This window comes from Nyctereutes procyonoides, unplaced genomic scaffold (assembly GCF_905146905.1).
Source record: "Nyctereutes procyonoides isolate TBG_1078 unplaced genomic scaffold, NYPRO_anot_genome, whole genome shotgun sequence".
NCBI lineage: Eukaryota > Metazoa > Chordata > Mammalia > Carnivora > Canidae > Nyctereutes > Nyctereutes procyonoides.
The window spans coordinates 108,363,701-108,376,265 of NW_026575125.1; the positions used below are offsets into that span (position 1 = coordinate 108,363,701).

The 12,565-nt window shown below is 45.3% G+C and overlaps 1 protein-coding gene across 1 annotated transcript in view; it reads right to left on the reverse strand.

Annotated features, from left to right (window-relative positions):
- The window catches only part of LOC129518111 (nucleoside diphosphate kinase, mitochondrial-like), a 118,977-nt gene extending 106,620 nt beyond the window's left edge, over positions 1-12,357 (reverse strand). The window contains 1 exon segment of the mRNA XM_055338128.1: positions 12,229-12,357. Within this exon segment, the coding sequence (XP_055194103.1) occupies positions 12,229-12,357 (129 nt within the window).
- Positions 12,358-12,565: the final 208 nt, after the last annotated feature.

Consider the following 12,565-nt stretch of genomic DNA (forward strand, 5'->3'; position numbering starts at 1 on the left):
AATAATCCAGTGTGTCCACGGTGCCCTGAGGCTTTACCATTCCTCTCTCTGCCCGGGAATTTTGATTAAATACCACTTTGATGAGTTAAGATTAAGTTAAAGGGTTTATGTTATGTTTTCCTGAGTTAAGATTACGTTAAGGTGTTGATGTTGTCTGAGTTATTTTGGAGTGACTCTGCCACTTACTAGCTATGTGACGTTGGGCAAATAACTTCTCTAAGCTCCACTTGTAGAATAGGAGTCATCACAGTACCTACCTCCTATTCTTGTGAAGATTTAATGAGTCGCCCTGCATATTTCCAGCCCCTGGTACAGTGACGTGCTCAGAATAGCAGCAGAGGAAAGGTTTGTGGGATGAATAGATGAATGAATTAACAAATATTAATATTACAGTCAAAGCTCATGCTTACAGAGATGCATTTTTGGGTCAATCTTTTTTGGGTCAATCTGAAAGTACCAGGGTTGGCAAATTGAACACCAATAAAAAATAAATAAAAAAAATAAAAGTACCAGGGTTTAGTGTGCAAAACTAATTACTAAAGCCTAATTAGTTTCTCTATCAAAGTTTCAGACTCGGTGTGCCTCCATTTCCTTGGCATTTTCATACAGGAGATGCCAGACATAGTAGATGGAGAACTCGAGAAAGCATCTTCTAACACTGGCTTTGAGGCTCACACTGGCCAGAGTACATGTTCTATGTTGCAGAGATATTTTAGGGGTTCAAATTGTTCTCAGCTGTGAAAAATGATAAAGACAGATACTTTATAGCCAAATGTAGGTACAGTCTACTAAATAAGGAGCCATTGAAATGGACAAGCATTGAGTTGGGTTGGTAATCAGTAATTATATATTATATTGAAACATGTACATTTTAGTGCTTGAAGAAAAAAGTAGGATTCTCTGAACTGCCTATGTAACTTCTCCCCACCCCCAAAAAGTAGGATTCTCTGAACTCCTTATGTAACTTCTCTCCACCCCCAAAATAGAGCAGATGTGTAACTAGGAGCCCAACTTTTTCTTTTTAAGAGCAGCTGTAAGAGGATAGTGATATTAACTTACCAAAAAGATTTTACATGGAGGGGGGATCCCTGGGTGGCTCAGCGGTTTGGCGCTTGCCTTCGGCCCAGGGCATGATCCTGGAGTCCTGGGATCCAGTCCCACATCAGGCTTCCTGCATGGAGCCTGCTTCTCCCTCTGCCTGTGTCTCTGCCTCTCTCTCTCTCTCTCTGTGTGTCTCATGAATAAATAAATAAAATCTTTAAAAAAAAAGATTTCACATGGAGCCATGCATTTAGATTTTTTAATGTCAGGTGTGGTATGAAAGATAACAACATGCTTTTTTACTGAGGACAGATTTTTCTGAAAGTTCATCTTCGTGCTATAGTCATAACCTAAATTACACTTGAATGAAACTTTGGAAAAAATAAAATTGAAAACCTCTTGGATTAAGAGAGAGTTGTAGCTACAGCAAATAAAAATGACTTGCTTTAAGTTAGGTCCTGGTTAGAGAGCATCGACCCTGATGTAATTCATTGGAATTTCAGTTTTATTTATTTTATTTTTATTTATTTTTTGAGAGGGGGGCAGAGGGAAGAGGAGGAGAGAGTGAGAGACAATCTCAAGTAGGCTCTACGCCCAGCGTGGAGCCCAACACAGGGCTCCGTCTCATGACCCTGAGCCCAATTCAAGAGTCAGCTTAACTGACTGAGCCACGGAGGTGCCCGTGGAATTCCAGTTTTAAAGCCAGATAAAAAATAAATAAATAAAAAATAAACAAAGCCAGATCACCTGCATGGCTTCATTTTAGTTTTTCTTAATTCCATGCATCATTTTCTTTTGGCGTCTTCACTATTGGACCTCTATGGCGTGGGGGATGGGAGCAGAGAATATTAGGATCTCTCACGTGGGCAGGGACAAAGTGAGAAAGAGGGAAAAGTGGTGCAAGTAAGGAAGCTGGATGTATAGCTGGCTCAACAGGTGCTACAGGGAGCTGGGTCACAAAGTGAGTTGGAGCTTTACTCTGGCCTCTGTGCCTTGGTGAATGTAAGGAAATATGCATTTACCATGCCATTACTTTATTTTCAATTCTGTTAACAGCTTTTTAAGTCAACATGATATTTCATAGCAATTAGCTGTAATTACAAATCTTAAAAACATTTTTGTGGCTAATTACATGCTTAATTGTTGTTCCTTCATTTTCATTTAATTCTAAAAGAAATTAACTGTGCCATTTTGACAAGTGCTTAGTGTTTTTAAAACTGATTATGAATACTCTCTTACTGAAATTTGTGGTTATACATCTTCGCAAACTTTCCCCCAGTCTGAAACTGTCTACAAATGTTGGCAGTAGGTTCCCTGTGTGCATGCTGGTCGCAGGCTACTCTCACAGCTATGGTTGCCTGGAAGGGACTGTCACCGTGGCCAAGAAAAAACGAGCCACTCAGTCAGTGGCAGACTAGAGAAGAATTGGGCGTCAGATTTTCTGATGGTGATTGTTTGGCCACTGGGCAGCAGGCCACCAAGTGAGTTATTGATCCAGTGTTGCTCAGCCCATTTGGATTGCCAGGATTGGCTTTCTGTCATCAGGTTACTAAAACTGTGTGTCTGGAGAAGAAGAAAACAATTTAAAAACAGTAGGAGTCTCTGTGACTTAACAGGTTTAAACTCTGTAAAGGAAAATATCATAGGCATTGGCTCTAGGGTAGATGAATGGGAGAAATCCTGACCACTTGGACTTCAGATGTGTGGAATGAATCTCTGAAATTCAATTAACTGGCCCTGATAGCATCTGAAATGCCGTTCGTGGTGGGGAGGGATAAAGTTCAACAGTACTGATGAGGAATTTCAGTAAGTGTGATATTTGGGCTGAATTCTTAAGAGGAAGGGGAGAATAAAGGTGAGGACACAGAAGACGTGGGCCAAATTCCAGTTCAGATGCTTATTAGCTATGCAGCCTTCCACGATTTTTTTCAGACCGATAAGATAATGTGAGTAAAAGCAATGAAGATAGTACTTGACACCTAGAAGGGTCTCAGCAAATGTTCTTTTTCTTTCTTCTCTTAAGTCTTAGGGTTGTTATTCTATAAAGAACTCAGTTTTGAAGATGACTTCATTCTGAGATATTTTATCCTTATTTATCAGTTGATGGCATAAGAGTGACCCATTATTAACCTGTAGACCCATATAATTTTTTAAAGATTTTATTTATTTCTTTATTAATAAAGAGAGAGAGAGAGAGAGAGAGAGAGAGAGAGAGAGAGAGAGAGGCACAGGCAGAGGGAGAAGCAGGCTCCATGCAGGGAGCCTGATGTGGGACTCGATCTGGGCCGAAGGCAGGCACTAAACCACTGAGCCATCCAGGGATCCCCCCCATATAATTTTTTATGATATTTTAACACTTTCCTACCAGTGCATTATAATGCAAACTTTTTAATTTCGTATTTTTCTTACCTTATGGTGCTAAGATGATGTTTTTAATGATCTGAAAGGAATACTAACTTAGGATTGGGATATAATCACACTGGCAAATGGATGCAGAATTTTTTCCCAGAATATATACAAGTGTTGTGTGAACCTGAAAATAGTTTTATCTCTGTCTGGATTTTTTTTTTTTATCACTTTGTCCCATTCTCTTGGAGGTTGTTGATGTTTGTTTTCCTCATATCTCCAGTAGCAAAGCAAAAAATAATGCATTGCCTTTAACATCAGTCCTGACAATGATAGATGATGGCTGTTTGTATGGGTGTGAGTGACAGGTCCCATAGCTCACAGCCCTTCCATCGCACGCATCTCACCTCAGCCTTCATGGCTGAGTCCCACCCAGCTCAGCCTGCTTGTTTGTTTGTTTCTTTCATTCTTTCTTCTAGGATTTATTTACCTATTTGAGAGAGAGAGAGAAAGAGAATGAGAGAGAGAGAACAAGTGGTGGGGACAGAGGGGGAGGGAGAGAGAGTCTCAAGCAGACTCCACACTGAGTATGGGACCCAAGGTGGGGCTCAGTCCCCTGAGATCACGACCTGAGCTGAAGCCAGAGAGCTGGACACTTAACCGATGGAGCCCCCCATGCGCCCCAGCCTTCTTGAACCTATTCTTTGGGACCACCCATGAGCCCATCACTTATGGGTCTCGGTCATTGTGATGAATCATTCATCCAGAAAATATTTATTGAGCCCATTTACTGGACCAGGAATTCTGCTAAGTGACTTAGGAATCATGGAGATGTCTAAGGCACAGCTCCAACCAGAGCTAAGACCTGGCTACAGATTAACTATAACAAAGATTTAAAAAAGGTCACACGGAAGAGCAGGGAGCGATTGGTGTTCAGTTGGGGGAGTTCGGGCAAGGCTACACTCATTCGTTCAAGAAACAAATGAACAAGAGCTTGTGCTAGGCTGAGGCTACAGAGACAGAACTCAGTCTGTCCTCAAGGAGTTTAGCTTCTTGGGTGAGGCGGACAGCCAGGCTGATGACAGCACCTTAGAGACAGTGAAGGCAGGAACAAAGTGCTGAGGGAACCTAGGAGCCAATATATTTGGGGAACCAAGGAGTCATGGCAGAAGCAGAGGTTAAGCTGGGTTTTCTTTAGTGAGTTTATACTCTAGTGAGTGTGACTGCTACGCATGCAAATAATTCCCAAACCAAGGAAAAGGTGCTGAGTGCCCTTGAGTGCCCTAGGAGAGCTTCGGACTAAGGGCTATGAGGGGGGAGAGTAGGGTGAATGTGCTGACTTCCAGCTGGGGGCCTCAGGGGACTATTTCTCAAAGAGACCACATTGCAGCTGGGCCTTAAAGGCTGAGCAAACATTGGGGGGAGGGGAGGGGGGGAAGGAGAGGACGAAGCAGCAGGAACGGCAGGCATACAGATATGGCCTGTCACTGGGAAGTCCTCTGGGGGTGGAGGACACACTTCTGGCTGTGCTTTGGGATTGAGGGCTCTGGAGTCCGGCTGGGGTTCCAGCATTGCTGTGTCCTTCACAGTCAGGCCTGCTGGTGAGACTGAGCAAGTGTCTTAGCCTCTCTGAGCCTTGGTTTGAACATCCGTAAAATGGGGCTGACAGTAATACTGAATCCCACAGGGACAGCCCCTGAGGATCGGTTTAGTTCACGCATACGCAGGTCCCCCAGCAGCACCCAACGAGAGGGCAGAGAGGGCGCACCGCATGTGTCCCTTGTGGGCGGCAGCGGCAGTAGTATCCACCGCAGCTGTCATATAAATAGGAACAACTTTAGGGAGTTTTTGTGCTGTGAGCTTGTGGGGACACCCCTAGGATGACCTGACCTGCTGGAGCCTCGGGGGCCGTTGAAGAATGATCAATACTGTCGTGTCCTCTTGGCATAGTTGTTAAGGTACCCCTGGGCCGTGTCCTAGCCACATAAATAACCAGGCCTCAGCAGTTGCAAAGGGCCCACGCAGAACATTGGCTCCAGGACAGTGGGGACAACTGATGAGGACCACGTCCAAGGTGGAGGTGCAGAGCTCCCTGTCTGTGATACAAATCACACCAGCAGCAGAGCTTGCCAACAGTAGGCCCTGCCAGGGGTTAAACTGAAGACAGTGCCGGGGCGCCTGCGTGGCTCAGTCTGTTGTGTGTCCAACTCTTGGTTTGAGCTCAGGCCCTGATCTCAGGGTCCGGGGATCGAGCCTCGCACTGGGCTCTGTGCTCGACGGGAGTCTGCTTGAGATTCTTTCCCTCTCCCCCTTCCCCTGCCTCATGCTCTCTCTCTCTCTTTCTCTCTCTCTCTCTAAAATAAATCTTTAAAAAAAATGAAGGCGGTGCTGAAAGTCTGGCCATCAAAGAACTGAATGCCTATGTCCCGGGTGCCGTAGTGTTCATACTCCTACCTCCAGCTGAAATTTTAGTATGGAAGTGTGGCTATTTGCAAGTAATCCGGCAGTGTTCCCACTAGGGGCAGGCTCACAAGAAACAGGCACAGCCTGAGAACAGTGATCTGCAAAGTCGCGGAAACTGTTCTTTTTTATTTTTTTATTTTTTTTGGAAACTGTTCTTTCTTGCGTTGACACTTTTGTGCATTTTCGGACGCACTCGACATGTACAGCTGCATTTAGCAGGTGGCCTGTGACTCCGTATATTCCCACTGTGCGCCCAACTGCAGATCCAGCAGATGGATGTCATCGTAAACGTGACTCTTTCGGGTTGCCCTAACCTTTGGCTATTTAATCTGGTTCCTCGTAATCGCTAAGCACACACACCACTGCTGCAAGACAGAGGCGCTTTACCAACTCCTGGAAGAGCCCACAGATCTCCCTTCTCAAATGAGCTTTAGCATAGCAGGCTCAAAGGTTCCTTTGCAGATTCACGACGAGCCTCTGGAAGTTTCTGAGACACAGAGCAATTAAAACGGATCTCTTTTTGAGACCTCTGTGTCTTACACTCTCAGAGCTCTGTGTAAACATCATCTTGTAGACCTAGAAGTAAGGGAATCATACTGCACTGGAAAATTATTATCCTGTGTCTTAATCAAAAAGGATTTAAAGGTGGCCAGTGGCAGGTATCGTGCCAGTAATCAACAGCCCTGCAAGGGTTAAGCTTTGAGTGTCTTCTGCCCAGTTTTTGCACCTTCCATTAGAAAATGGGTCTTAACTAATACCCTATTTTTGACAAACGCTAATTAAAAATCTGCCTGGAAAAATTGTGTGTGCCTCCTTTGAATTTTTTTTTTCTTGAGAAGGGATATTTTGGATGGCTCGTGTTTGTTTAAAAACACTACCCATGGAAGTTTCCTAAAATAAATGTACTTGTGGCAAACAGACTTTCAAAATCACTCACGGATCCTGGAGACCCGGGATCGAGTCCCACATTGGGCTCCCTGCATGGAGCCTGCTTCTCCCTCTGCCTGTGTCTCTGCCTCTCTCTCTGTGTCTCTCATGAATAAATAAATGAAATCTTTAAAAAAATCATTCACAGAGTAGAGGTAGGGACATAGAAACAAGGGAACTGAAGTTCAGAGGAGTTAGGTTGAGCGAATAGAACGCGGCACTTGGGGTTGAGCCACCTGAATGACCCCGAGCAAGCTACAGTGCAGACTCAGTTTCTTCATCCGAAAAACCGGGCAAAAAAGATCCCCCTATAACACAGCACGTGTCCCGAAGGAAGATTAATTAAAATACTCTAAAATGGGGGAAATGCTTTTTGTAAATCGCAAGCTGCTATTCAAATGTAAGGAATTACCCTGAAATCACTAATTAATTCCTAGAGTTCGTGGAATCTATAGAGGTTGCCCCTGTAGCAGATCATGTCATATGGAAACAAATAATTTTTCTTCCTCCCTACTGATTATTATTATTTTTTTTTATTGCCCAGTTTCCCTGGGTAGGTCTTCACCTTGTTGTGGCAAAAAGATTTCTCTTCTATTAGAAAAAGAAAACAAATGTAAGGGATTACTCTGATCATCACTATTCAAGGTCCTACAGCTTATTTTTTAATTTTTATTTTACTTTAATCCATTAACGAATTAATTTTTTTTGCCCAGGATAGGCCCACAGCCTATACCTGGCTAGTCAGTTTGTCTGAATAAATATAGTGAGTCACTTATGTCTTTATGTCTCTCCCCAGTAGATGGCAGGCGAGCCACTTGGTAAAATACTGTTCCGGCCGGGGATCCACGCAGCCAGCAGTCGTGGGGCGGTGAGGCAGTGCAGCAACCACAAAGGGTGGATTAGAATTGTGATGAGCAGAGACAGCCCGTATTGTGAAAATAAATTTCATTCAAACGCCACTGGCTTCCAGTTCACCGAAATCTCGTATCTGTGAAAACATGATCCTTTTGACTATAAGAAAAAGGACAGCTAAGCAAACAATTTCAGCCAATAAGGAAGTGTTTAGCCCACTCCGAGTTACAGCTAACAGACTTTTTTTTTTTTTTTTTTTTTTTTTTTTATAAATTAATTTTTATTGGTGTTCAATTTACCAACATACAGAATAACACCCAGTGCTCATCCCATCAAGTGTACCCCTCAGTGCCCGTCACCCATTCACCCCCACCCCCCACCCTCCTCCCCCTCCACCACCCCTAGTTCATTTCCCAGAGTTAGAAGTCTTTATGTTCTGTCTCCCTTTCTGATATTTCTCACACATTTCTTCTCCCTTCCCTTATATTCCCTTTCGCTATTATTCATATTCCCCAAATGAATGAGAACATACACTGTTTGTCCTTCTCCGGTTACTGTGGCCAAGTTCAAAAAGGGTGTTGCCTGAGTTCTTCTCTGGGATTTTGATGGAATCTTGTCTCACATTTAGATCTTTCATCTATTTTGAGTTTATCTTTGTGTATGGTGCAAGAGAGTGGTCCAGTTTCATTCTTCTGCATGTGGATGTCCAATTTTCCCAGCACCATTTATTGAAGACACTGTCTTTCTTGTAGTGGATCGTCTTTCCTCCTTTATCGTATATTAGTTGAGCATAAAGTTCAGGGTCCACTTCTGGGTTCTCTGTTCTGTTCCATTGATCTATATGTCTGATTTTGTGCCAGTACCACACTGTCTTGATGAACACAGCTTTGTAGTACAACCTGAAATCTGGCATTGTGATGCCCCCAGATATGGTTTTCTTTTTTTAAAATTCCCCTGGCTGTTTGGGGTCTTTTCTGATTCCACACAAATCTTAAAATAATTTGTTCTAAGTCTCTGAAGAAAGTCCATGGTATTTTGATAGGGATTGCATTATACGTGTAAATTGCCCTGGGTAACATTGACATTTTCACAATATTAATTCTGCCAATCCATGAGCATGGAATATTTTTCCATCTCTTTGTGTCTTCCTCAATTTCTTTCAGAAGTGTTCTGTAGTTTTTAGGGTATATTTTGAGAACCATTTGAATGGTAAATGGTTCTCCAACCTTTTATTTTCAGGTTGTAGGTGTCCTTCTGTCTAAAATGAGTCTCTTGTAGACAGCAAATAGATGGGTCCTGTTTTTTTATCCAGTCTGAAACTCTGCGCCTTTTGATGGGGTCATTAAGCCCATTCACGTTCAGAGTTACTTGAACTTCTTCTTAAAGGGGAGTTTTAAGAGTCCCCCTTAAAATTTCTTGCAGAGCTGGTTTGGAGGTCACATATTCTTTCAGTTCCTGCCTGTCTCGGAAGCTCTTTATCTCTCCTTCCATTTTGAATGAGAGCCTTGCTGGATAAAGTATTCTTGGTTGCATGTTCTTCTCATTTAGGACCCTGAATATATCCTGCCAGCCCTTTCTGGCCTGCCAGGTCTCTGTGGAGAGGTCTGCTGTTACCCTAATATTCCTCCCCATGAAAGTCAGGGACTTCTTGTCTCTTGCTGCTTTAAGGATCTTCTCTTTATCTTTGGAATTTGCAAGCTTCACTATTAGATGTCGAGGTGTTGAATGGTTTTTATTGATTTTAGGGGGGGATCTCTCTATTTCCTGGATCTGAATGCCTGTTTCCCTTCCCAGATTGGGAAAGTTTTCAGCTAGGATTTGTTCAAATACATATTCTGGCCCTCTGGCCCTTTCGGCGCCCTCGGGAACCCCAATTAAACGTAGGTTTTTCTTCCTCAGACTGTCATTTATTTGCCTTAATCTGTCTTCATGGTCCCTTAATTGATTGTCTCTTTTTTCCTCAGTTTCCCTCTTTGCCATTAACTTGTCTTCTATGTCACTCACTCGTTCTTCCACCTCGTTAACCCTCGTCGTTAGGACTTCTAGTTTGGATTGCATCTCATTCAATTGATTTTTAATTTCCGCCTGATTGGATCTAAATTCTGCAGTCATGAAGTCTTGTGAGGCCTTAATGCTTTTTTCTAGAGCCACCAGTAGCTGTAGAATAGTGCTTCTGAATTGGCTTTCTGACATTGAAGTGTAATCCAGATTTTGTAACTCTGCGGGAGAGAGGGCTGTTTCTGATTCTTTCTTTTGAAGTGAGGTTTTCCTTCTAGTCATTTTGCTCAGTGCAGAGTGGCCAAAAACAAGTTGTATTGGAACACGGGGAAGTATCACTGGTCCCTCTAGCTGGTCTTCTGGGGGAGGGGCCTGTTGCGCTGATTTTCAGGTGTTAGCACTTGGGGGAGCTGCTCTGCCCCTGCCTGCTGCCGGGCTCAGCGGGGGTTGTTTACCCTGTGGGGCCCCAGGAGGAACAGTCGCAGTTGCTATGGCAACTCTGGAAGCCTGGATTCAGCCTCTGCAGGAACTACGGGGCTCGGGGCTCTTGGTTCTCAGTCTGCAGGGCCTGGAGGCTCCGGGGCGGGGCCGCTGATCTGCTCAGCTCGGGGCAGGAGCGTCCTTGCTGTCCTGGGCCCTCCCGGCCTCTGCCTGTCCCGGGGGAGGCCGGATCCTGGGCTGTGTCCCGGCGCCCTGTGCTCCGGGGCCTGCGCTGTGGGATTCGCGCTCCCGCCCCGCAGCTCCCTCCCTGGAGCCGCTCCCGAGCCCCTGCGAGCTGCTCCGGTCGGTCCCGCTGTGCGCGCTGCAGCCCTTAGGGAGCTCGGCGCACTCCCCCGGGGCGCAGGTGTCTGTTAGTGTCCCCGGGAGCCCGAGGGCATCCCCGCTCTCCTGGGTCCTGCTCCAACTCCCTGCGAGCCCCTTTCCGCCCGCCGGGGAAGGTTGGTGCAGCTCCTGCTCCTCCGGGACGGGGCTCTCCTGTCCTGGGGACACTCGCCCCGGCCTCAGCCCGGCTCCTCGCAGGGCCCCTCCCCCTTGGAGGCCTTTTGTTTCTTTATTTCTTTTTCCCGTCTTCCTACCTTGATAGAAGCGCGGACTCTTCTCACTGTAGCGTTCCAGCTGGTCTCTCTTTACATCTCAGGCCGAATTCGTAGATGTTCAGGATGGTTTGAAGGTTATCTAGGTAATTTGGTGGGGACAGGTGATTTGGGGACCCTGCTCTTCCGCCATCTTGCCCCTCCCCCCCACAGCTAACAGACTTAACGATTATTTATGGCACCACTTTACAGATAATGGTTTCATCCATATCAGGAGTCGACAAAGTGCTTCTGTAGAGGGCCGGAGAGTAAATATTTCTGGCTTTGTGGGTTGAGCCATTTCTGTTGCATGGACTCAACTTTGCCTTTGCCGGCTAGAAGCCTGCAAACAGACTGAGACAATAAGACAATGAGTAGGCATGGCTGGGTTAGAATAAATTTTAATGATGGATGCTGAGTCTGGAAATCCATGTAACTTTATTTATTTATTTATTTATTTATTTATTTATTTATTTATTCATTTTTTCATGTGACTTTGACTTACCACCAAACACTCTTCTTTTGATTTTTTGACCATTTAAAAATGTGAAAACCATTCTTAGCTCAAAGACCATACAAAGAATGGCAATAGGCCTGATTTATTCCCCGGGGAGTCATTTGTAGGTCCCTGGATTTTTTTTTAAAGATTTTATTTATTCATGAAAGACATAGAGAGAGAGAGAGAGAGAGAGAGAGAGAGAGGCAGAGACACAGGCAGAGGGAGAAGTAGGCCCCATGCAGGGAGACCAACGTGGGACTTGATCCCAGGACCCGGGATCAGAGCCTGGGCTGCAGGTGGCGCTAAACTGCTGAGCCACCTGAGCTGCCGAGGTCCCTGGATCAATACCCATAATAGTCTTAACAATCAGATGGGCAGTCCCCTCAGTTAACATAAATAAACTTTTTACTGCTTTTATAATCCATTTCAATGTGGCTTTTTTTTGCATGTGTACAAATGACCGAGCATGCCTATGATATTTTGCCTACCTCTCAATATAGCCTTGTGTCTTGTTTGCTAGATTGACTATAAAGAAAAGAATTGAAGCAGTGTATGCGTTGTTCTTAGAATTACCAGAAAAAAAAAAAAAACAGAACACCTGGTTAAATTTGAATTTCAGTTAAGCAACCAATAATTTTCACCCTAAAAGTTTGTTCCCAGTATTGCATAGGACATACTTGTATTGTTTTTCTGAGATTTTAACGGGGTGTTTTTATCGGTAAATCCGGCATTTCTTGTAGTTAGGGACTTTGTCCATCCCTCATTGGCTGAAGCCTTAAGAGTAAGGAGAGATCTGGGGATCCCTGGGTGGCGCAGCGGTTTGGCGCCTGCCTTTGGCCCAGGGCGCGATCCTGGAGACTCGGGATCGAGTCCCACGTCGGGCTCCCTGCATGGAGCCTGCTTCTCCCTCTGCCTCTCTCTGTCTCTTTCTCTCTCTCTCTCTCTCTGTCACTATCATAAATAAATAAAAATCAAAAAAAAAAAGAGTAAGGAGAGATCTGAAGGCAGGACTCTAAAGTGACATGAGACTTTAAAAGAGGTTTGAGGAGGCGGCTCATCTGCAACCCGTGGTGGCTGCCGGCGTTCTTTAAGGCACTGAAAGCACCGCTTGGCGTGAACGCGGGTTCCCAGCCGCTTTCCCGGGGTCTGGGCTTCCATCCCGCGTGCCAGCCTCGCCTGAACAGCCCATTTTAATTGCTTGGGCTTTTGCGAGAGCTTCCGGGGAATGTGAGGCCTTCGAAGGGGCTGGGCGCGAGCGGCGAAGCCAGCGCCCCAGGCCGGGGTGGCCGGGGTGGCCGGGGTGGCCGGGGCGGCCGGGGCCGCGCTTACCTGCGGCCAGAGCCCCGCGGGGTCGAAACGCGGCTCG